The sequence below is a fragment of the Oryx dammah genome, unplaced genomic scaffold (assembly GCF_014754425.2).
Source record: "Oryx dammah isolate SB20612 unplaced genomic scaffold, SCBI_Odam_1.1 HiC_scaffold_11227, whole genome shotgun sequence".
Taxonomy (NCBI): Eukaryota; Metazoa; Chordata; class Mammalia; order Artiodactyla; family Bovidae; genus Oryx; species Oryx dammah.
Genome location: NW_024080620.1, coordinates 1,440,117 through 1,467,291, shown reverse-complemented (window position 1 = coordinate 1,467,291; position 27,175 = coordinate 1,440,117). Strand labels below are relative to the sequence as shown.

The following is a 27,175-nucleotide window of genomic DNA, read 5'->3' as shown; positions in this document are numbered from 1 at the left end:
GACTGGATGCCAAAAACAACAAAATAACATCTTAAATTTTCTGACAGGAATTGTCTTTCAAGCTACATCTCTAAAGCTCGACCATCAATCAGTTGTAAAGAGGGAGAATAAAAACATTTCCAAGGATTTATCTTTCTATGCTTTCTTATCTTATGAAGATAGTCAAGAATGTTCCCCATCAAAACAAGAGTGTCAACAAAGGAAAAAGACAAGTTGGGATACAGAATAAAGTTCATGGCACAAATTCAGGCTAAAAAAAAATCTTTCTGTTTATCTGAAATCTAAAGTTAACTGAGCATTCTTTTATTTGCTAAGTCTAGCAGCAGGGTCCAATCTAATGAGGTAGATAAGTCTCAGAACTAAAGCTATGCATTGAGCCTAAAATTTGCCTGGTGCTGAGTGGAACAAAAAGCAGAAACTCTGCAAGGTAGGTGTTCAGAGAAGAGGGAGCCCTTAAAAAATAGTGGGGTTGGGAAGGCAGAAAAACTGTTGTCTTGATCTTGCTGGCAAATAAAACATTATACAAGAATGTCATTGCTCTAAGTCAAAATACACTAAAATGGAGAATGATGCTAAGCTGCAAATAAAGTGTAAAATTTGGCTTTGATATCAGGGACACAGAAGAAATGAAAATGTAATGGCCAGACAGTGAATAAACTTTAAATAGCTATTACAAAGTACAAGTCTTATTTCTAAAACTTTTAGAGTCAGTCTACCAATAAAATATGAACGATTCTGATGAAGTTGCAGAATTGAACTTTATTACAAACTCAGTCAGGTAAAGGGTAAACATAGAAAGAGGAATGTTCACAGCAGCACTATTCACAATAACCACGACATGGAAGCAACCTAAATGTATATCAACAGAGGAATAGATAAAGAAGACGTGGTATGTGTATACAGTGGAATATTACTCAGCCATAAAAAGAATGAAATAATGCCATTTGTAGCTATATAGATGGACCAGAGAGTCTCATATTGAGTAAAGTAAGTCAGACAGAGAAATACAAATACTATATAATGTATCACTTACATGTGGTATTTTAAGAAAGGGTACAAATGAATTTATCTACAAAATAGATATACAGATGTAGAAAACAAATTTATGGTTACCAGAAGATTGGGGGGGGGGGGGAAGAAGGGATAAATTGGGAGATTGGGATTGATATATAAAACTGATAACTAATAAACACATTGTATAGCACAGGGAACTTTACTCAACACTCTGTAATGGTCTGTATGGGAAAAGAATCTAAAAAGAATGTATATATATATAACTGATTCACTTTCCTGTACACCTGAAATTAATATATCATTGCAAATCAATTATACTCCAATAAAAATTAAAAAAAAAGAAAGTAGAAAGAGGAATGGAAAAGAAAGATGGAGAATGGTAGTGGGGATAATACCCTCTTCCTACATAAAGAGGAGTCAAGACTCTGACAACAGTTAGTGGAAGAAGCAATAGAGACTCAGCATACTATGTAAAGTCATGAAAGTAACTATAAGAAAATCTAAAGGTAATAATTTAACTATCAAACAGGGAAGGAGGAGGAAGATGAGGAAAACATAAAGTATATGAGTTAAATCTTCCATTTTTCATAGCAAGCTATCAAGGGATACTATCTAAAATTAATAAAGCATGAAATGAAAGAATAAGAATATGATTCAAAGTTATGCAAAAAACTTCCAGAAGAACTAAGACCAGTATTTATTCCTCCCAAAGGCATATGTTAAAATCAACCCCCCATCATGATGGTTATTAGGAGATGGGGCCTTTGCAGGTGCTTAGGTCAGGAGGGTGTAGCCCTCATAAATGGGATTAGTGCACTTATAAAAGAGACACAGAGATCTCACTAATCCTTTCCTCCATTTGAGGATGCATAATAAAGATGTCAAGCCAGGGAATGGACCCTCACCAAGAAACTGATCAAGCTGACACCTGATCACGAACTTCCAATCCCCAGAACAGTGAGATGTAAGTTTTTTTTTTGTTTACAAGCTTAGTCTATGCTCTTCTGTTGTAGCAGCCTGAAGTGTCTAAAGCAACCAGAAAGAGGAGAAATTATCTTGTGGAATGAAACTGTGGGTAAGGAGTCTTAAGACAGGAGACCATTGCTTTTATTGCCTTTATTATAAGCTCTTCATTATTGTTTGGTTTACTTTCACAGGCATATATTATTTTGATACAGATTTTAAAAACTAAACAGAGTGGCAAATCTGGGCTTGTAGAATGTTCAAACAGATTTGTGAGACCTCTTTGCCATTTTGTAAGAGTTTCTTCAGTGAATTGCAGATAAAGTTACTCTTTCACTTAGATGTCAAATTAATGCAAAATTTAAATGGAAGTTTTGTCCTCTTAATCTTTCCTGTTTCCCATTCTGAAGTTCATACTAGGTGGATGGGTATTTCAGTCTGTCTAATTTGGCAATTGGGCTATATCAGACAGTGTTCAGTGTTTTCAACCCACATTTTATAAGCTGAAGTTTTTGTAGTAGCCAGAAGGTGGCATCAAAACCAATCGAGTTCTTGCAATTTAGTAGAAATACCAAAGAAAAGGATCACACCCAAGTATCGTGAATAACTTCCCTGCAACCCAAAAGGCAGAGAAAGTCACACACATCAAAAAAGCATCCCATTTCACTTAGAGTTTATCTCTTTTGTCATTTTAGAAAACTCCCAGTTTTTCCCTTGGAATCCTTTTTGTTAGGCATGGATAAACGAAGCACAGAACCAAGAGATTCTATCCCAAACACTATTGTACCATCTCTAAGCATAGAATTTTAAACTCAGCTATTTCATTAATAATGAAATTAATGAGTACATATGTTCTTTTACAGTCTAACAAGTATGTCCTGGACCCAACTGTTTCGAGTGTCTAAACTGCTTACACATCCTACCAAAGATCCATTTCATCTGCAAATGAACATACACACTGTTGCTTCTGCTAAGTCGCTTCAGTCGTGTCCAAGTCTGTGCAACCCCATAGACGGCAGCCCACCAAGCTCCCCTGTCCCTGGGATTCTCCAGGCAAGAACACTGGAGTGGGTTGCCATTTCCTCCTCCAATGCATGAAAGTGAAAAGTGAAAGTGAAGTCGCTCAGTCGTGTCCGACTCTTAGCGACCCCATGGACTGCAGCCTATCAGGCTCCTCCATCCATGGGATTTTCCAGGCAAGAGTACTGGAGTGGGGTGCCATTGCCTTCACACACATTCATTTGTAATAATGGTACTTTTTTTCTGCTTGGTCTATTTATTTTTTAGTGGAGGAGGGAAAAGAAGAGGAGGTTAAAACAATGTTTGGTGTCTGCTTCAAGCACTTTCCCAAAGAATGATGTTTCATTCATTATACATCATTATGGAAGGACAGTATTCTCCTGGCTTTCATGATGGTCTGAATTCAAGGTAATATGTGTTTTTTTCTGAAATAAGGTGCATTTATTTGGACAATGTGGGTTGTCCCATGTGTTCCTGTCCTCATATGAAAGCACTTTTGCTTCAAAAACAAATAAAAAATAACATTCTACAACTTTTGTTTAATTTGGGTCTGGGCTAATTACTTAAGGAACTATTTAGCAATAATGGTCTCAGATATTTAAATTCCTTATGCCGCTGCAATTAATTAAGGGACTTCTGACCCAAAGAATTTTCCACAGTTTACTGTGATCCACACAGTCAAAGACTTTGGCATAGTCAATAAAGCAGAAATAGATGTTTATCTGGAACTCTCTTGCTTTTTCCACGATCCAGCAGATGTTGGAAATTTGATCTCTAGTTCCTCTACCTTTTCTAAAACCAGCTTGAACATCTGGAAGTTCACAGTTGACGTATTGCTGAAGCCTGACTTGGAGAATTTTGAGCATTACTTTACTAGCATGTGAGATGAGTGCAATTGTGTGGCAGTGTGAGCATTCTTTGGCATCGCCTTTCTTTGGGATTGGAATGAAAACTGACCTTTTCCAGTCCTGTGGCCACTGCTGAGTTTTCCAAATTTGCTGTGGAAAATTCTGAAAGAAATCGGAATACCAGAGCACCTGACCTGCCTCTTGAGAAACCCATATGCAGGTCAGGAAGCAACAGTTAGAACTGGACATGGAACAACAGACTGGTTCCAAATAGGAAAAGGAGTACGTCAAGGCTGTATATTGTCACCCTGCTTATTTAACTTTTATGCAGAGTACATCATGAGAAACGCTGGGCTGGAAGAAACACAAGCTGGAATCAAGATTGCCAGGAGAAATATCAATAACTTTAGATATGCAGATGACACCACCCTTATGGCAGAAAGTGAAGAGGAACTAAAAAGCCTCTTGATGAAAGTGAAAGTGGAGAGTGAAAAAGTTGGCTTAAAGCTCAACATTCCGAAAACGAAGATCATGGCATCTGGTCCCATCACTTCATGGGAAATAGATGGGGAAACAGTGGAAACAGTGTCAGACTTTATTTTTGGGGGCTCCAAAATCACTGCAGATGGTGATTGCAGCTATGAAATTAAAAGACGCTTACTCCTGGTAAGGAAAGTTATGACCAACCTAGATAATATATTCAAAAGCAGAGACATTATTTTGCCGACTAAGGTCCGTCTAGTCAAGGCTATGATTTTTCCAGTGGTCATGTATGGATGTGAGAGTTGGATTGTGAAGAAATCTGAGCACTGAAGAATTGATGCTTTTGAACTGTGGTGTTGGAGAAGACTCTTGAGAGTCCCTTGGACTGCAGGGAGATCCAACCAGTCCATCCTAAAGGAGATCAGTCCTGGGTGTTCTTTGGAAGGAATGATGCTAAAGCTGAAACTCCAGTACTTTGGTTACCTCATGTGAAGAGTTGATTCATTGGAAAAGACTCTGATGCTGGAGAGATTGGGGGCAGGAGGAAAAGGGGAGGACAGAGGATGAGATGGCTGGATGGCATCACTGACTCGATGGACGTGAGTTTGAGTGAACTCTGGGAGTTGGTGATGGACAGGGAGGCCTGGCGTGCTGCAATTCATGGGGTCACAAAGAGTCGGACACGACTGAGTGACTGAACTGAACTGACCCAAAGAAAGGCAATGCCAAAGAATGCTCGAACTACCGCACAATTGCACTCATGTCCACGCTAGAAAAGTAATGCTCAAAATTCTCCAAGCTAGGCCTCAGCAATACATGAACCGTGAACATCCAGATGTTCAAGCTGGTTTTAGAAAAGGCAGAACCAGAGATCAAATTGCCAACATCTGTCGGATTATTGAAAAAGCAAGAGAGAAAAACATCTAGTTCTGCTTTATTGACTATACCAAAGCTTTTGACTGTGTGGATCACGATAAACTGTGGAAAATTATTAAAGAGATGGGAATGCCAGACTACCTGACCTGAGGAGATTAGTCCTGGGTGTTCATTGGAAGGACTGATTTTGAACCTGAAATTCCAATACTTTAGCCACCTGATGCCAAGAACTGACTCATTGAAAAGACCCTGACGCTGGGAAAGATTGAGGGCAGGAGGAGAAGGGGATGATAGAGGATGAGATGGTTGGATGGTATCACCGACTCAATGGACATGAGTTTGAGTGAACTCTGGGAGTTTGTGATGGACAGAGAGGCCTGGCATGCTGCGGTTCATGGTGTCTCATAGGGTCAGCCACGACTGAGCGACTGAACTGAACTGATCCTAAGAACTATGCAATCAACAGGGAATGAGAGAAGAATTGCAAATCTGAATGTCAAATTAAACATAGAACATGGATTAAATATGGAACATCGAAAACCAATTTCACTGCAACTCTATCAATGTGCAAGCTAAGCAGCACAGAATTGCGGGTTCGAACATGCTACTTTTGCCCCTTAGTAGTCAGTTGACCCTGAATGCATATTTTAACCTATCTGAATTTGCTTTCAAATTTTGAAAGTCAGAGTAAAATAATGACACCTACTTAGCAGTGCTGATAGGAGAATCTGATTGCTAAGAACTTTACACTTATCTCCATCTTGGGAGCAAATCAGTGTCCTATTTGTACTACCCCTTTATTCTGATTCATTTCACAATGAATATACCAGGCACTGACTACAATGAAGTGTTGAGGATACAACAGCAAAACAAAAAAGAACGTCCCTGATGTCAAAGAACTTTGACTCTAGAAGAGGAAGATAAACAAGTGAAATCAGTACTCAGGATAAATTCATGTAGTGGTGAGTACGCAAGGCATTAAATTAGGGTCTTGTGCCAGAAAGTAACTAGAGAAATTGGGGGGAAATGTGATGTTTCAGATGGAATTGTAGGCATTATACTTTACTCTTTAGCCAGCACACTGTACTGTACTAGATAGAAATCCATGGATTTCTTTTTTTTTTCAGTCTAGATCTACTTGATTTTTTTTTTTTCAGTTTTATTGAGATATGCTTGACATGTAACACTGTTTTAGTTTAAGGTATATAGGATAATGATTTAATACATGTATATATTGAAAAATGATTACCACAATAAGTTTAGTTTACATCTATGACTTCACCATACTGTACCTGTGTGCTTGCTCTGTAGCGTCCAACTCTTTGCAACCCCGTGGACTGTGGCCCACTAGGCTCCTCTGCTATGGAATTTTCCAGCCAGAACACCGGAGTGGGTTGCCATTTCCTACTCCAGGGGACCTTCCCAACCTAGGGACTGAACCCATGTCTCTTGCATCTGCTGCATTGGCAGGCAGATACTTTACTCCTGTAGCACCTGGGAAGTCCACGTTATACACTGTTGTTGTTCAGTTCAGTTCAGTTCAGTTCATTCGCTCAGTCGTGTCCAACTCTTTGCGACACCATGAATCGCAGTACGTTGCTCAGTCACTAAATCATGTCCAGCTCTTTGCAACCTCACAGACTGCAACGTACCAGGCTCTTCTGTCCTCCACTATCTTCCACGTTTGCTCAAATTCATGTCCATTGAATTGATGATGCTAACCATCTCATCCTCTGCTGTACATTACATCCCTAGAAACTTATAACTGGAAATTTGCACCCTTTGACCACCTAAACCCTTTTCCCACACTCAGACCTCCCACTTCTGGCAATTGTCAATCTTTTTTGTTTTTATGACTTCATTTTTTCTTGACAACACATAGCATAATGCACTAAGGGTCCATCTATCTTGTCACAAATGGCAAAATTTCCTTCTTCTTATGACTGATGTTTTTAAATTAAATTTGTTTATTTGCATAAAATCACATTTTCTTTATCTGTATACTGATCCAATGACACTTAGGTTGTTTCTAAGACTTGGCTATTGTAAGCAGTGCTGCTTATAATAGTGCTTCAGTGAACAAGGGGGTGCATATGTATATTCAAGATAATGATTTAATTTCTTTTAGATAGGTACCAAGTGGAATTGTTAGACCATGTGGTACTTCTGTTTTTAATTTTTGCAGTTCTTCATACTGTTTCCTATAGTGGCTGCAATAATTTACATTCCCATCAAAAATCCACAAGTGTTCCCTTTTCTCCACATACTTACCAGCACTTGTTTTCTCTTGTCTTTTTGATGATAGCCATTTTAATCAGATGATAACTCATGGTTTGATATGCTGATGATTAGTGATGTTGAACACATTTTCATATAGCTGTTGGCCATCTGTTTGTCTCCTTTGGAAAAATGTCTATTTAGATCTTCTGCTAAATTTTTAATCATTTGTTTCACTGTTTTTTTGCTATTGAATTACATGGATTCTTTATAAATTTTGGTCACTAAACCCTCATCAGATGTATGATTCACAAATAATGGGTTGTCTAAAACGTCCAGGTTTTTCTGTAATATCTTATGGAAAAACCAAATGAATTTTTTTGCCAATCCAACATTTTATCCCATTCCATAGCCTGCTTTTTCATTTTGTTGATGATTTCCTTTGCTGTGTGGAAGCCTTAGAGTTTAACAGATATTTAACTGTTTCCATTTTATTATTACTATTTCATAGTACCTCAACATTGGGAAAGTTTATATAAATTTCCATTAGGTAACTTTCTAGGAGAAAAAGTGCTGAATCAAAAAGAATATACAAATTGATAAACAATTGATAAACTGTGATAAATCTTATCATATTTCACCAAAAGCAGTAGAAAATTTGAATTATTCCCCATGCATTGGTCAACCCTGGAAATTTTAATCTTTCTAATTTGACAGCTTCATCCTGGAGTCAAGTGGGGCTTAGGAAGCATTACTACAAAGTTAGTGCAGGTGATGGAATTCCAGCTAAGCTATTTCAACTCCTAAAAGATGCTGCTGCTAACGTGCTGCACTCAACATGTCAGCAGATTTGGAAAACTCAGCAGTGGCCATCAGCCTGGAAAAGGTCAGTTTTCATTTCAATACCAAAGAAGAGCAATGACATAGAATGTTCAAACCACATACAATTACACTCATTTCACATGCTACTAAGGTTATGCTCAAAATCCTTCAAGCTAGCCCTCAGCAGTACATGAACCAAGAACACTGAGATGTACATTTTGGTTTTCAAATAGGCAGGGGAACCAGAGATCAAAATGCCAACATTTGTTGGGTCATGGAGAAAGCAAGGGTATTCCAGAAAAACATCTACTTCTGCTTCATTGACTATGCAAAAGCCTTTGACTCTGGATCACAACAAACTGTAGCAAATTCTTAGAGATCAGATCACTTTACCTGTCTCTGGAGAAACCTGTATGGGCCAAGAAGCAACAGTTAGAACCAGACATGGAACAACAGACTGCTTCAAAATTGGGAAAGGAGTATGACAAGGCTGTATATTGTCAACCCTGCTTGTTTAACTTCTATGCAAAGTACATCAATTGAAATGCCAGGCTGGATGAATCACAAGCTGGAATAAAGATTGCCAGGAATTATCAACAATCTCAGATATGCAGATGATGTCACTCTAATGGCAGAAAGTGAAGAGGAACTAAAGAGATTCTTGATGAGGGTGAAAGAGGACAGTAAAAAAGCTGTCTTAAAACTCAACATTCAAAAACTAATATGGCATCTGGTCCCATCACTTCATGGCACTAGAAGGGAAAATAGTGGAAACAATTAGAGATTTTATTTTCTTGGGTTCCAAAATCACTGTGAATGGTGACTGCAGCCATGAAATTAAGAGACACTTGCTCCTTGAAAGGAAAGCTATGACAAACCTACAGAGATATCACTTTGCCAACAAAAGTCTGTATAGTCAAAATTATGGTTTTTCCAGTAGTCATGTATAGATATGAGAGCTGGACCATAAAGGTTGAACACTGACTGATGCTTTTGAATTGTGGTGCTGGAGAAGAATCTTGAGAGTTCCTTGAACTCCAAGGAGATCAAACCAGTCAATCCTAGAGGAAATCAACCCTGAATATTTACTGGAAGGACTTATGCTGAAGTTGAAGCTCCAGTACTTTTGCCACTTGATGTGAAGACCTGATTCATTGGAAAAGACCCTGATGCTGGGAAATATTGAAGGCAAAAGGAATAGAGGGTAGAACAGGATGAGATGGTTAAATAACATTATCTACTCAATGGACATGAATTTGAGCAAACTCTGTGAGATGGTGGAGAACAGAGGAGCCTGGTGTGCTACAGTTCATGGGGTCACAATGTGTTGAACACAACTTAGTGACTGAACAACAACAATATCTATGAATTTGCATTTCTTTGAAAACTGGGATTGAACAGCACTTTCTATTATTATTGGTTATTATATCATGTTATTTTGTTTTTAATACTTTTCCCACTTCTATATTGAATTATCCTCTTTTCCTTTTCTGATTTTGTAAAAGTAGTTCATATAATAAAGCTTTTGACCCATTGTCAGATATATATGTTGAAAAACATTTTTTCCTGAATTTCTGCTTACCTTTTAACTTTGTATACCACTTTGTAGGTTAAAGTGGGTTTATACTGTGTCATAATATACTTTAACATTTTTGTTACATTTTCTGGCTTTGGTGTCAAGTTTAGAAAAAGTTGTTCTCCCCATTATTCTATAAACCCACTCCTGCATTTTCTTCTGTTACTTTTTTGGCTGCATATTTTGTATTTAAATTTCCAAGTTTCAGTATTCATTTTGGCATAGGGTATGCAATAAATATCCAGTTTAATTTTATATTTATGAATAGCATTTCAGTTGATTCAGTACCACTTATTTAATAATCCATTCTTTGGTACTGACTTGAAATCCCATCTTATCACATTCAAAATATATATTTGTAAAGGTATTTATTTCTTTCTGCCTAGTTTTATAATTCCATACTGTTTTAATGATTGAAATATGATATTTTCAGAAATATTTTCATTAACTACTAAAAACTCTCATAAACATTTGAAATAACCTGTTAACTTTTCAAATTAATACACATTTATATAAGAATTAAAATATTGGGAGGCTTAAAATATGTATACTGAAAAGCATAGATGGCTCAGAAACATATATATCCATTTACCAAATGATAATAGTGTTATCAGAAATCAGGACAAACAGCATAGTTTTCAACAAATTATTCTAAGATCATTGGCTTTACAAATGGAAAAAAAGGAAGTTTTATTCCTACTTCATTCCATACACAAAAACAAATTACATGTGTATTAGCAATTTATAAATTGTCATAAACATAGACATCCTGGAGAAATATAATTAAATGTTATTTTCAGGAGGAAGGCAATCATAATCATGAAACAAAATCCATAAACTATGAAGAAAATTAACATAGTTCAGTTCAGTTCACTCAGTCGTGTCCGATTCTTTGCAACCCCATGGACTGCAGCATGGCAGGCATTTCATCCATCAACAACTCCCAGAGTTTACTCAAACTCATGCCCATTGAGTCAGAGATGCCATTCAACCATCTCATCCTCTGTCATCCTGTTCTCCTCCTGCTCTGAATCTTTCCAAGCATCAGGGTTTTTTCAAATGAGTCAGCTCTTTGCATTAGGTGGCCAAAGTATTGGAGTTTCAGCTTCAACATCAGCCCTTCCAATGAACACCCAGGACTGATCTCTTGAGGATGGACTGGTTGGATCTCCTTATGGTCCAAGGGACTCTCAAGAACATTCTCCAACACCACAGTTCAAAAGCATCAATTCTTCAGTGCTCAGGTTTCTTTATAGCCCAACTTTCACTCCATACATGACCACTGGAAAAACCATAGCCTTGAATAGACAGACCTTTGTCGGCAAAGTTTCTGCCTTTTAATATGTTGTCTAGGTTGTTCATAACTTTTCTTCCAAGTAGCAAGCATCTTTTAATTTCATGGCTGCAGTCACCATCTGCAGTGATTTTAGAGCCCCCAAATAAAGTATGTCACTGTTTTCATTGTTTCCCCATCTATTTGCCATGAAGTGATGGGACCAGATGCAATGATCTTAGTTTTCTGAATGTTGAGCTTTAAGCCAACTTTTTCACTCTCCTCTTTCACTTTCATCAAGAGGTTCTTTAGTTCTTCTTCACTTTCTGCCATAAGGGTGGTGTCTCTGCATATCTAAAGTTATTGATATTTCTCCTGGCAATCTTGATTCCAGCTTGTGCTTCATCCAGACCAGTGTTTCTCATGATATAGTCTGCATATAAGTTAAATAAGCAGGGTAACAGTTGAGCTATTTCAAATCCTGAAAGATGATGCTGTGAAAGTGCTGCACTCAATATGCCTGCAAATTTGGAAAACAGCAGTGGCCACAAGATTCAAAAAGGTCAGTTTTCATTTCAATCCCAAAGAAAGGCAATGCCAAAGAATGCTCAAACTACCACACAATTGCACTCATCTCACACGCTAGTAAAGTAATGCTCAAAATTTTCCAAGCCAGGCTTCAGCAATACGTGAACCGTGAACTTCCAGATGTTCAGGATCTTTTTAGAAAAGGCAGAGGAATGAGAGGTCAAATTGCCAACATCTGCCAGATCATCAAAAAAGCAAGAGAGTTCCAGAAAAACATCTATTTCTGTTTTATTGACTATGCCAAAGCCTTTGACTGTGTGGATCACAATAAACTGTGGAAAATTCTGAAAGAGATGGGAATACCAGGCCATCTGACCTACCTCTTGAGAAACCTATATGCAGGTCAGGAAGCAACAGTTAGAACTGGACATGGAACAACAAACTGGTTCCAAATAGGAAAAGGAGTACGTCAAGGCTGTATATTGTCACCCTGCTTATTTAACTTATATGCAGAGTACATCATGAGAAATGCTGGACTGGAAGAAGCACAAGCTGGAATGAAGATTGCCAGGAGAAATATCACTAACCTCAGGTATGCAGATGACACCACCCTTATGGCAGAAAGTGAAGAGGAACTAAAAAGCCTCTTGATGAAAGTGAAAGTGGAGAGTGAAAAAGTTGGCTTAAAGCTCAACATTCAGAAAATGAAGATCATGGCATCTGGTCCTATCATTTCATGGGAAATAGATGGGGAAACAGTAGAAACAGTATCAGACTTTATTTTGGGGGGCTCCAAAATCACTGCAGATGGTGACTGCAGCCATGAAATTGAAAGACGCTTACTCCTTGGAAGAAAAGTTATGACCAACCTAGATAGCATATTCAAAAGCAGAGACATTACTTTGCCAACAAGGGTCCGTCTAGTCAAGGCTATGGTTTTTCCAGTGGTCATGTATGGATGTGAGAACTGGACTGTGAAGAAAGCTGAGCACTGAAGAATTGATGCTTTTGAACTGTGGTGTTGGAGAAGACTCTTGAGAGTCCCTTGGACTGCAAGGAGATCCAACCAGTCCATTCTGAAGGAGATCAGCCCTGGAATTTCTTTGGAAGGAATGATGCTAAAGCTGAAACTCCAGTACTTTGGCCACCTCATGCAAAGAGTTGACTCATTGGAAAAGACTATGATGCTGGGAGGGATTGTGGGCAGGATGAGAAGGGGATGACCCAGAATGAGATGGCTGGATGGCATCACCTACTCGATGGACGTGAGTCTGAGTGAACTCCAGGAGATGGTGATGGACAGGGAGGCCTGGCGTGCTGCGATTCATGGGGTTGCAAAGAGTTGGACACGACTGAGTGACTGAACTGAACTGAACTGAACAACATACAGCCTTGACATACTCCTTTCTGATTTGGAACCAGTCTGTTGTTCCATGTCCAGTTCTAACTGTTGCTTCCTGACCTGCATACAGGTTTCTCAAGAGGCAGGTCAGGGGATCTGGTATTCCCATCTCTTTCAGAATTTTCCACAGTTTTTCTTGATCTACACAGTCAAAGGCTTTGGCATAGTTAATAAACAGAAGTACGTACTTTTCTGGAACTCTCTTGCTTTTTCAATAATCAAATGGATGTTGGCAATTTGATCTCTGGTTCCTCTGCCTTTTTAAAATCCAGCTTGAACATCTGGAAGTTCATGGTTCATGTACTGTTGAAGCCTGGCTGTCTTTGAGAATTTTGAGCATTATGTGAGATGAGTGTAATTGTGTGTTAGTGTGAGCACTCTTTGGCATTGCCTTTCTTTGGGACTGAAGTGAAAACCGACCTTTTTGAGTCTTGTGGCCACTGCTGAGCTTTCCAGATTTGTTGGCATATTGAGTGCAGCATTTTCACAGCATCATCTTCCACGATTTGAAATAGCTTACCTGGAATTTCATCATCTCTCATGATTTGAAATAGCTCAACTGGAATTCCATTACCTCCACTAGCTTTGTTTTAATGATGCTTCCTAAGGCCCACTTGACTTTACATTCCAGGATGTCTGGCTCTAGTTGAGTGATCACACCATCGTGATTATCTGGGTCATGAACATCTTTTTTGTACAGTTCTTCTGTGTATTCTTGCCACCTCTTCTTAATATCTTCTGCTTCTGTTAGGTCCATATAATTTCTGTCCTTTATTGTGCCCATCTTTGCATGAAATGTTCCCTTAGTATCTCTAATTTTCTTGAAGAGATCTCTAGTCTTCCCCATTCTATTGTTTTCCTCTATTTGTTTGCATGGATCACTGAGGAAGGCTTTCTTATCTCTCCTTGCTATTGTTTGGAACTCTGCATTCGAATGGGTATATTTTTCCATTTCTCCTTTGCCTTTTGTGTGTTTTCTTTTCTCAGCTATTTGTAAGGGCTTGTCAGACAACCATTTTGCCTTTTTACATTTCTTTTTCTTGAGGATGGTTTGATCACTGCCTCTTGTACAATGTTTATATGTACCTCCGTCCATAGTTCTTCAGGCACTCTATCAAATCTAATCCCTTGAATCTATTTGTCACTTTCACTGTATAATTATAAGGGATTTGATTTAAGTTATACCTGAATGGTCTAGTGGTTTTCCCTACTTTCTTGAATTTAATCCTGAATTTGGCAATAAGGAGAAAATCTAGAAACTATGAGGAAAATTAACATAATCAATTGTTAAAATTATAAATACAGATTTTTAATGGCTCCATTATATTTTATTAAATACAAGGGCCACAATGTACTACCATCCACATATTATTAGATATCTGTAGAGTTTCCAATATATTGTTATTACAAATAATACTTTAAAGAACATATCAGTGTTACTCTAGGATTGTCTCTGAATGATCTTTAATATACTGAAATTTATGGTATCCCATTTTTGTTGAAAATAACTGGGTCATTGGCTTAAGTCCAGGAAACACTGTTACAGAAGCCCTTTTAAAGATAGCCTATTTTAAAGAACTAGCGATTTAGAGATCTGTATGATCTTTTTACCACCTGGTGCTTTCTTTGTCCTTCATAGTGTGAAGGTTTTGTTGGCAATGTCTAGGATTTTTTGAGTTACTGAGGCTAAGAATTACCACCCTGGCTGAGAATTTAGTTGTCTCTAATAGGCAATGAGGACCTTTGTAGACATCAACTTACATATCGTAAACCTAACCTGACATGATTAAGAATAATCATGTCATTCAACCTCACCCAAATTTCTGGTTTTCTTAATTGCCCATAATAATTCTACCCTGTATTTTGTTAACACTTTCCTAACCTTATTTTTTAAGTCTGTTTTATATCTTGGAATAATAAGCTCTACAGTTATAGTTGGGTGACATGGGAACACAAGAGAAATATTCTGAGCCTTGTTTTTGCTGTTTATGGTGGTAGAGAGAGCTGTTGTTTCTTTGTTTTTTTTTTTACCCTTTCATTACCAACTTTTATAGAAACTAAATTGGTTATGAAGAACCAGTAGATCATATAAAAACTCAGGTATTACTAGAAAAGAAAAGGTCCAATGAGAAAAAAGAATTTTTTTTCTAAAAATGTGGGTTTCTGTTTTGTTTTTTCTTTATGATGAAGAGATAGAAAACTTACCTTCAGAAATAAAAACTTCTGTTATGATTAACATTAGAAAGGAATTTGATGGAAGATTCTTGTTTGTTTCAGCTTCAGGGTTATTGTCAGCAGCAGGCTAGTTGTCTTGAAAAGCCCACCTGCCACTCATTGAAGACGCTCAAGGTGTGCCCCTCACTTTGAAAGGTGGAATGGTTTACCCATAGAAACCATGACAAAAACTATTTTAACTACTGTACCGTCTAGCTTTTTAGCAGCTACTCAGATCTCAGCCTTCCAATAGTTCATTTCATACAGCATTTTAAAATATGACTTCTCATAAAGCTCACTGGTCCAATTTATCCATCACAATTATATTTTTTACTAACCAGGGTCTTCATGCATTTTAATAAAATTCTGCAGAACGATGACATCTTGTCTAAATCAAATAATATGAAATATCCCACCTATTTATAAACTGTCTCTGGGTAAAAAAGGATGGAAGTCCTATTTTATGAATTTCAGTCCTCTTATGAAGTTTTTAGTAGGACTAATGCAAAAGTGATTTCCACATTCCAGCTTAGACAGTAAAATCAGCAAGGTGGCCATACTCACTCATTGGGGGTGCCCTTCTGGCCACAGAAGTAGCCCTGGCTGTCTGTAGGATAGGCCACTCTTCTGGGGTCACCATTGACCCAGGCTGTAGGAACAAGAAAAGACAAAACAATCAGCAACAGCTGGCTAAAGGCAGTCTGATTTGAGAAATTAGAATGCACCACTGCAACACACTAACCTCTCCCCTCAGTCACAAAAGATTATTGATTTTCTTCAAAGAGTAATTTCTTAATGAAAAGCAAAATAAAATACAGATGAATCAGTCAGAAAGCACATTTATTATTCTCTCAGGATTTATCTGGGTTGTAGCCAAAGCATGAGGTAACACATTTAGAAAATGACATTTATTAAAATGTGAATTAGAGGGCACACTACAAATGCTTGGTTGGCAAGAAGTCACTTTTGCTAGGGCTCAAAATGAAATGATTTCATATCAGAGCTAATAAATCTACAGTAAATATTATGATGTAATTCTTTTAGGCTATACATAAGTGAAGACCATTTCAAAATTTCAAGAAATGAAACTATAATGCCCAATTCAAATTGGCTAGTTCTTTATGATCTGTTATGACACTGTAAAGGCTAACAGTAGCAACTTTGGAAGTAACACACAATAAAAATTCAGTATACATTTTGTCTAATAATCTCAAACTGCCTATAAATATCCAGTGTTTTCAAATTTCATGAAATTGAAGACTTGATTCTGTTTTCTTTGAAGATGCTAGGTAGGGTCATATAAATTCATCATCCTTATTTTCTAAGAATTATACACTTGCCAGCTATATTAGAGAACCACACAAAGTAATATATGCTAGCTAAATTGGGAGATACTCTAATTCTAACTGAATGCTTATAATTTCTCTAATTCGATTAATGTAATTCTATGTGGCAACCTGAAAGTGAAAGTGTTGGTCATTCAGGAATGTACAACTCTGTGTGACCCCCACGGACTGTAGTCCATCAGGCTCCTCTGTCATAGAATTCTCCAAGGAAAAAATATTGGAGCGGGGAGCCATTCCATTCTCTAGGAGATCTTCCAACCCAGGGATCAAACCCAGGTTTCCCACATTGCAGGCGGGCTCTTTACCGTCTGAGCCACTTTCTATCTCCCTAGGAACTTCCCTGGATTGGGAAGATCTCCTGGAGAAGGCAATGGCTACCCACTCCAGTATTCTTGCCTGGAGAATCCCATGGACAGAGGAGCCTGGCGGGCTATAATCCATGAGGTCACAAAGAGTCGGACACGACTGAGCAACTAACACTTTCATGTAGCATGGAAGTTTGTGGGAGAATGAAACCATGTATATGTAAGGCTGAGTTTCTTTGCTGTTCACCTGAAACTATCACAACATTTTTATCAGTTATACTCCCAATATAAAATAAAAAGTTAAAACAGTTCCTAAAAATTTGGAAGATGCGTTGGTCACCGAACGTTTGCCTCTGCATATGAAAAACCTATCTCTTTGTCCTTTGCTTCTTTTAACATTTGCCCAGCTATCTCCTTACCCACATTGAATGGATTTGACAGTTCATGTTACAATTCAATCACTCATATATACACGGCCTGTGTGACTTGGAAAGATAAAAATAAATCAATTCTGAATGAGAATTTTAATATGGAAAAGAAATTTTTCTCAATTTTTATCATCCATCCAAGCCTTTCCTTTTAGTATCCAAGCACCCAGAAAAGTCTCCATTGTCTAATTCTTTCTCCAATGTCATAGAGACTAAATTAGTTTCATCTTCTAAATACTTTCTTATAAAATCTGACTCATTCAGGCAGTTCTCTCCCATCTTCATTTCCCAGAATAAAGAAAGTGGATTATAAATAAGGCATTTAAATGACAGCTAAGTGTTCAATGTACAATGTCTCTAGACACTGTTTTATTAAATTCTGTTTTTATAACTTGGTTTGTCAGATACCTAAGAGATCTAATTTTACAAACTCTATTTTCTGTAATATATTTCTTTAAACTTTATCCCTAAATGTTTTAGTCCTTTTTTATATGCTTAATTCAAAATGGGCACCTAAAGAACCATTTCATCCTCTGTCGTCCCTTTCTCCTCCTGCCCCTCCCAAACTTTCCCATCATAAGGGTCTTTTCCAATGAATCAGTTCTTCACATCAGGATGAGATGGTTGGATGGCATCACTGACTCAATGGACAAGAATTTGAGCAAGCTCTGGGAGTTGGTGATGGACAGGAAAGCCTGGCGTGCTGAATTCCATGGGGTCTTAAAGAGTCAGACACAATGGAGCGACTGAACTGAACTGAAAGAAGCATTTGGATTGCAACATTTGCTGCTTAATATTTTTACGACCCTGAAAAAGTCACTGAAATGTTTTAGTCGTGGCTTTCTAATTTGTTACTAAAAATGGTTATGGTAATACCCAATCCCAAAGAATGTTGAGAATATGAAAGAAGATAAAGTGGAATGCCTAATGTGGTATTAGGCATACAACGCAGACCTAGTAATGCAAGTTCCTGTCTTACTTGGATTTCATGGAAACCAATCACTGATGCAGGTAGCTAATTAGCAAAGTGATTTTAGTTAAGTGAAAGTGAAGAGAGTGAGACAGGGAAGGGAGCAAAGTCAATAAAGGGCATGTTAACGAGTGGGATAATGTCGTGAGTGAGGTGACTCCGTGCTGCTGGGGCCCTTCTCAGGAACCATATAGAAGAACATCAGCCCATGCCGCCATGTCAGTGGGCATGAGGAAACTATCCGCCAGAGCGCAAGCAAACTCAGAAGGACTGAGGGGCAGAGGGGTTGTGGTAACACCTGCAATAGTTGTTTGTTGTTTTTTTTTTTTCGGGGGTCATCCTCAGTCATCCAATTAAAGAAATTACTAAATGACCTCTGTATGTCCTGTACTAGAAGTCAATACCAGTTTTTCAGAGTTCTCAACAAACACAAATAACATGAAAATGAGAGAATCAGGTCTGTAGAAGACTTGGAGACTAGCTGGGACCTGGGAAAGACTGGGAAATGACTAGGATTTGAGAGGGAATCAGGAAGGTGACCAGGAGTAGGGAAGGAATTATAGATTGATGAAACAGTGTCATAATAAGAGGCTTCAATATATTAAATGCTTACATATATCAAGTATTATGCTAAATGTATTACATCCATTTCTCATTTGAGTCTCACAATAGCTTGTGAAGTGGACATTATTTTCACTTCAATTATTTGCAGCTCGGAGTTTTAGTTACTTCTTAAGATCACTCAGGTTTTAAGCAGCATAAACAGGGTTTGAACTTAGGAGTGTTGCTCTCTAGGGCTCATGCTTTAAAAAATAGATTATAGTCGCTATACTGCTGCCTACTAAAGGGTAGATTAGGAGAGAGCTTGTTAACAGTGGGAAACAACAAGATATCAGCATAATGAGGATGAGCAGTATGTTAGACACATATGGTAGGAAAGGAGACAACACAGGTAATTTTGGAGCCTCTGCCATCTGTACAAAAGAGCTTTGTACTTGGCAGGAGAAAGCATCTGGCTGACAGGGATCTGATGCCCAGGGACGATGGAGGGAAAGATGAAGATGGAAGTGTCAAGGGAAGAGTTTTCCTTGATTTTGTAGTTTTGAATTACTAAGTGGCTGCTACACCTTTCCATGCAGCCCCTAGCACAGAAGTGTTGCTGCAGATGCTCTGTGTTTGAGCTAGAACATCAAGACTTTGAGCTGAAAGTTGCAAGGGTCAGTTCAAACAAGTCACCTCAATCAAGGATATCTAGTTCTCTCTCTCTCTTTTTAAGTCTTTATTGAATTCATTACAATATTGCTTGATTTTGGAGAAGGCAATGGCACCCCACTCCAGCACTCTCGCCTGGAAAATCCCATGGATGGAGGAGCCTGGTAGGCTGCAGTCCATGGGGTCGCTAGGAGTCGGACACGACTGAGCGACTTCACTTTCACTTTTCACTTTCATGCATTGGAGGAGGAAATGGCAACCCACTCCAGTGTTCTTGCCTGGAGAATCCCAGGGATGGGGGAGCCTCGTGGGCTGCCATATGGGGTTGCACAGAGTTGGACACGACTGAAGCGACTTAGCAGCAGCAGCAGCACTGCTTGTTTTATGCTTTGGTGTTTTGGCTGTGAGGCATGCAGGATCTTAGCTTGCTGACTAGGGGTCGAACCTGCAGCCCCTGCATTGGAAGGCAAAGGCTTATCCACTGGATTACGAGGAAAGTCCCTCTGGTTCTCTTGGTCTTCTTCATTAAGTCCACATTGCTCCACACTTCCACTGCAGGAATATGGGGGGGGGGGGGGGGGAAAGAGAGGTGGGGAGAGGAAACATGCAGTGGCAGTTATTCTGTCCCCTAGTAAAGCAAGGGCTTCTCACATTTCACTCCCTTTCTTGCAATTTCTCTCTTCATGGAAATTCTAGAACTGTGCTGTCCAGTATGGATAGCTATTAACCACATGTCTACTTCACACACAAATGTGGCTTATCTGAAGCGAGCCATACTATAACTGTGAAATATATTTCAGGTTTTAAAGACAGTATGAACAACAACAAAAAAGAATGTAAATATCTCATTAATACTATTTATGTTGATTATATTGAAATTATAATATTTGGTTATGGTTAATTTTAAAAGGTATATTATTATAACTAATTTCATCTGTTTCTTTTTACTTCCATAAATGTAGCTACTAGGAAATTTTACATTACATATATGACTCGCTTGAGTTTCTCCAGGATAGATCTGTTTTAGACTATTTCCCCACAAACGTCAGGGCTCCTCATATAAGGTAATTAATAGTGCCATAGCATCATGGCTATGTGAGTCCCTCTCAGCCCCATCATACTCAACACATACTTTTTATAACAAATATTTGACAATGCTCCTTTTATAAAAATCTTGAAATAATATTTATAAAACATAACTTATCTACCACAAATTCTTTTAAAAACAATAAAGTGTACTAACTGTAATGTAAATGATAATTAAAAATTAATTTAAAATTAAACAGTATGCATATAAATATGCAAATGCTCACATGTAACTAAACTAGATGACACAATGGAATAGTCAGATGCTTGCACCTATAGATAGAATCATTGACTATAACCGTTATAATTGCAGGAGGATTCAAGCAATTGTGCAGGAGATTCAAATACTACAAGTGGTGTTATTAGTCACATGACTTTCCTAAATGAACAAATTTTATTAAATTACAACAAAAAATACAATCTTTCTTCAAATTTTCTTGGTAGATATTAAAACCACACAAAAATAAAAATGTGTGATTTTAAAACAGAAGTTCTACATTCAAGTATTTAAAAGCAAATTGTCACCTACATAAGTGGGACATGGGCAAGTTGGCAGGAAGTGCAGAATTGTCCTATATATTGCCAGGCTTCTATCTTCCCTGGCTCCCACCCACCCACCCACCCACCCATCCTCTCATTAAAAGATAGTAATACCTCCAAAACATTGTAACAATCAAAAAATCAATTTTCCCAAAGATCTCCTATGCAGTGGTATCGCTCCAGTTGAGAATCACTGATTTAGGTGTTCATTCACATTCTGAAAAATCTAAAATATATATAAATTTCACATTATTTTCTCCCAGAATTTTGGGGGGATATGCTCTCATGGAGTTATCATAATTTAATCCCATGTACTTGTAAAAATTCACTTTTTTTTTTATAGTCCATATATAAGTGATACAGTATTTATCTTTCTCCATCTGATCTATTTGCTAAGTCACATCAGTCGTGTCCGTCTGTGCGACCCCATAGACGGTGGCCCACCAGGCTCCCGTCCCTGGGATTCTCCAGGCAAGAGTACTGGAGTGGGTTGCCATTTCCTTCTCCAATGCATGAAAGTGAAAAGTGAAAGTGAAGTCGTTCAGTCGTGTCCGACTCTTCGTGACCCCATGGACTGTAGCCTACGAGGCTCCTCTGTCCATGAGATTTCCCAGGCAAGAGTACTGGAGTGGGTTGTCATTGCCTTCTCTGCCATCTGATCTATTTAACTAAACATAATTCCCTCCAAGTTCATCCTTGGTGTTGCAAGTGGTGAAATTTTCACTCTATTTTATGGCAGAGTACTATTCCACTGTATGTATTTGTGTATGCACACACACACACACACACCCTACATCTTCTTTGTCCAGTCATCTACTGTGGGGCCTTTTGGTTGCTTCCATTATCTTGGCAATTTATAAATAATGCTGCTATGAAGACTGCAGTACACATGTCTTTTCAAATTAGTGTTTTTGTTTCTTTGAAGTGGAATTTCAGGGTCATATGGTAGTTGTATATTTTGTTCTTTTGAGAAACCTCTGCTCTGTTTTCCATAGTGGTTGCACCAATTTACAATTCCACTAACAGTGTACAAGGGTTCCCTTTTCTCTGAATCCTTGCCATTTGTTATTTGTGTTCTGTTTTGAAAATATTTGTTCTTAAAGGTATGAGGTGATAACTAGTGGTAGTTTTAATTTGCATTTCTCTGATGATTAATATGTTGATCATCTTTCCAAGTGCCCATTGGCCATCAGTGTGTATTCTTTTAAAAAAGGTATATTTTAAAATTTGTATAGAAGGAGAAAATACTTCAAATAGCCAAGGCAATCTTAAGAAAGAAGAACAGAGCTGGAGGAACTATGCTTCCTAAGTTCAGACTATACAACAAAGCTACAGTAATCAAGACACTGTGGTATTGGTTTAAAAATAAAAAGCCACATAGAACAATAGAGCACAATAGAAAGTCCAGAGACAAACTCACACATATATAGCCAATGTACAGAAAAGGAGGCAAAAATATATAATGGAGAAAAGACAATTTCTTCAGTAGGTGGTATTGGGAAAACTGGAGACCTAGATGCAAAAGAATGAAATCAGAACATTCTCTAACACCATATACAAAAATAATCTTAAAATGGATTAAAGACCTATATGTAAGATTAGTTCAGTTCAGTTCAGTCACTCAGTCATGTTCGACTCCTAGTGACCCCATGCACTGTAGCACGCCAGGCCTCCCTGTGCATTGCCAACTCCTAGAGTTTACTCAAACTCATGCCCATTGAGTTGGTGATGCCATACAACCATCTCATCCTCTGCTGTCCCCTTCTTCTCCCACCTTCAATCTTTCCCATCATCCAGATCTTTTCAAACGAGTCACTTCTTCACATCAGGTGGCCAAAGTATTGGAGTTTCAGCTTCAACATCAGTCCTTCCAATAAACACTCAGGACTGATCTCCTTTAGGATGGACTGGTTGGATCTCTTTGCAGTCCAAGGAACTCTCAAGAGTCTTCTCTAACATCACAGTTCAAAAGCATCAATTCTGTGCTCAGCTTTCTTTATAGTCCAACTATCACATCCATACAAAACTAATGAAAAGATCGTAGCCTTGACTAGTTGGACCTTTGTTGGCAAAGCAATGTCTCTGCTTTTTAATATGCTGTCCACGTTAGTCGTAACTTTTTTTCCAAGGAGCAAACATCTTTGAATTTCAGGGCTGCAGTCACCATCTGCAGTGATTTTGGAGCTACCCAAAATAAAGTCTGACATTGTTTCCATTTTTTCCCAACTATTTGCCATGAAGTGATGGGGCAGGATGCCATGATCTTTGTTTTCTGAATACTGAGCTTTAAGCCAACTTTTTCACTCTCCTCTTTCACTTTCATCAAGAGGCTCTTCAGTTCTTCTTTACTTTCTGTCATAAGGGTGGTGTCATCTGCATATCTGAGGTTGTTGATATTTCTCCTGGCAATCTTGATACCAGCTTGTGCTTCATCCAGCCCAGCGTCTCTCATGATGTACTCTGCATATAAGTTAAATAAGCAGGGTGACAATATACATTGATGTACTCCTTTCCTGATTTGGAACCAGTCTGTTGTTCCATGTCCAGTTCTAACTGTTGCTTCCTGACCTGCATACAGATTTCTCAAGAGGCAGGTCAGGTGTTCTGGTATTCCCATCTGTTTAAGAATTTTCCATGGTTTCTTGTGATCCATAGAGTCTAAAGCTTTGGCATAGTCAATAAAGCAGAAGTACATTTTTTCTGGAACTCCTGCTTTTTCAATGATCCAATAGATGTTGGCAATTTGATCCCTGATTCCTATGCCTTTTCTAACTCCAGCTTGAACATCTGGAAGTTCATGGTTCACGTACTGTTGAAGCCTGGCTTGGAGAATTTTGATCATTTCTTTGCTAGCATGTGGGATGAGTGCAATTGTGCAGTAGTTTCAGCATTCTTTGGCATTGCCTTTCTTAGGGATTGAAATGAAAATTGACCTTTTTGAGTCTTGTGGCCACTGCTGAGTTTTCCAAATTTGCTGGCATATTGAGTGCAGCACTTTCACAGCACCATCTTTAGGATTTGAAATAGCTCAATTGGAATTCCATCACCTCCACTAGCTTTGTTTGTAGTGATGCTTCCTAAGGCCATTTGACTTCAACCTTCCAGGATGTCTGGCTGTAGGTGAGTGATCACACCATCATGATTATTGTGGTCATGAAGATCTTTTTTGTACAGTTCTTCTGTGTATTCTTGCCACCTCTTCTTAATATCTTCTGCTTCTGTTAGGTCCATACCATTTCTGTCCTTTATTGAGCCCATCTTCGCATGAAATGTTCCCTTGGTATCTCTAATTTTCTTGAAGAGACCTCCAGTCTTTTCCATTCTATTGTTTTCCTCTATTTCTTTGCATGGAACACTGAGGAAGGCTTTTTTATTTCTCCTTGCTATTCTTTGGAACTCTGCATTCAAATGGGTATATATTTCCTTTTCTCCTTTGCCTTTCATTTCTCTTCTTTTCTCAGGTACTTGTAAGGCCTCCCCAGACAGCCATTTTGTTTTTTTGCATTTGTTTTTCATGGGGATGGTCTTCCTGTCTCCTGTACAATGTCCATAATTCATCAGGCACTCTGTCTATTACATCTAGTCCCTTGAATCTATTTCTCAATTCCACTACATAATCATAAGGGATTTAATTTAGGTCATACCTGAATGGTCTAGTGGTTTTCCCTACTTTCTTCAGTTTAAGTCTGAATTTGGCAATAAGGAGTTCATGATCTGATCAGTCAGCTCCCAGTCTTGTTTTTGCTGACTGTATAGGGCTTTTCCATCTTTGGCTGCAGAGAATATAATCAATCTTATTTTGGTATTGACCATCTGGTGATGTTCATGTGCAGAGTCTTCTCTTGTTTTGTTGGAAGATGGAGTTTGCTATGACCAGTGCTTTCTCTTGGCAAAATGCTATTAGCCTTTGCCCTGCTTCATTCTGTACTCCAAGGCCAAATTTGCCTGTTACTCCAGGTGTTTCTTGACTTCTACTTTTGAATTCATCTTCTATAATGAAAAGGACATCTTTTTTGAGTGTTCTAAAAAATTTTGTAGGTCTTCATAGAACTGTTCAATTCAGCTTCTTCAACATTACTCGTTGGGTCACAGACTTGGATTTTTGTGATACTGAATGGTTTTCCTTGGAAATGAACCGAGATCATTCTATCATTTTTGAAATTGCATCCAAGAACTGAATTTCAGATTTTTTTTTTTTTGTTGACTATGATGCCTACTCCATTCTTAAGGGATTCTTGCCCAGAGTAGTAGATATAATAGTTCTGAGTTAAATTCACCCATTCCAGTCCATTTTAGGTCACTGATTCCTAAAATGTTGACATTCACTCTTGCTATCTCCTGTTTGACCATTTTCAATTTGTCTCAATTCATAGACCTAACATTCCAGGTTCCTATACAATATTGCTCTTTACAGCAGTGGACCTTGCTTCCATCACCAGTCACATCCAAAACTGAGTGTTATTTTTTGTTTTGGCTCTATCTCTTCATTCTTTCTGGAGTTATTTCTCCACTGATCTCCAGTAGCATATTGGGCACCTACCAACCTGGGAAGTTCATCTTTCAGTGTCTTATCTTTTTGCCTTCTCATACTATTCATGGGGTTCTCAGGGCAAGAATATTGAAGTGGTTTGCCATTCCCTTCTCCAGTGGACCACATTTTGTCAGAACTCTCCACCATGACCCGTCTGCTTTTGGTGGCCCTACATGGCACGGCTCATAGTTTCATTCTTTAGACAAGGCTGTGGTCCATGTGATCAGATTGGTTAGTTTTCTGTGATTGTGGTTTTCAATCTGTAGGTCCTCTAATGGAGAAGGATAAGAGGCTTTTGGAAGCTTCCTAATGGGAGGGACTGACTGAGGGGGAAACTGGGTCTTGTTCTGATGGGCAGGGCCATGCTCAGTTCAGTTCAGTTCAGTTCAGTTCAGTTCAGTTGCTCAGTCATGTCCGACTCTTTGTGACCCCATGAATTGCAGCATGCCAGGCCTCCCTGTCCATCACCAACTCCCGGAGTTCACTCAGATTCATGTCCATCAGGTCGGTGATGCCATCCAGCCATCTCATCCTCTGTCGTCCCCTTCTCCTCCTGTCCTCAATCCCTCCCAGCATCAGAGTCTTTTCCAATGAGTCAACTCTTTGCACGAGGTGGCCAAAGTATTGGAGTTTCAGCTTTAGCATCAGTCCTTCCAATGAACACCCAGGACTGATCTCCTTTAGAATGGACTGGTTGGATCTCCTTGCAGTCCAAGGGACTCTCAAGAGTCTTCTCCAACACCACAGTTCAAAAGCATCAATTTTGGGGGGTTCAGTTTTCTTTATAGTCCAATTCTGACATCCATACATGACCACAGGAAAAACCATAGCCTTGACTAGACAGACCTTTGTTGGCAAAGTAATTCCTCTGCTTTTTAATATGCTATCTAGGTTGGTCATAACTTTCCTTCCAAGGAGTAAATGTCTTTTAATTTAATGGCTGCAATCACCATCTGCAGTGATTTTGGAGCTCAAAAAAGTAAAGTCTAACACTGTTTCCACTGTTTCCCCATCTATTTCCTATGAAGTGATGGGACCAGATGCCATGATCTTCGTTTTTGGAATGTTGAGCTTTAAGCCAACTTTTTCACTCTCCACTTTCACTTTCATCAAGAGGCTTTTTAGTTCCTCTTCACTTTCTGCCATAAGGGTGGTGTCATCTGCACATCTGAGGTTATTGATATTTCCCCCAGCAATCTTGATTCCAGCTTGTGCTTCTTCCAGATTAGCGTTTCTCATGATGAATGGGCCATGCTCAGTAAAACTTTAATCCAATTTTCTGTTGACTGGTGGAGTTATGTTCCCTCCCTGCTATGTAAGATTGGAATGTACATTGGATTCCAATGTAAGATTGGAAACCATAAAACTCCTAGAAGAAAATAGGCTGAATAGTCTTTGACAAAAAATGTAGCAAGACTTTTGGATCTGTCTCCTAAAGCAAAATAATAAAATAAATAAATGGGACCTAATTAAGCACGACTGAGCGACTTCCCTTTCACTTTTCACTTTCATGCATTGGGG

General features: G+C 38.5%; 1 protein-coding gene across 1 annotated transcript in view; it reads right to left on the bottom strand.

The window, feature by feature from the left end:
* The window catches only part of LOC120861081 (choline transporter-like protein 5), a 123,550-nt gene that overhangs the window by 71,122 nt on the left and 25,253 nt on the right, over nucleotides 1-27,175 (bottom strand). Inside the window, exon 2 of the mRNA XM_040236745.1 lies at nucleotides 15,801-15,885. Coding sequence (XP_040092679.1) covers nucleotides 15,801-15,885 — 85 coding nt within the window. The remainder of the gene's footprint in view (nucleotides 1-15,800; nucleotides 15,886-27,175) is intronic.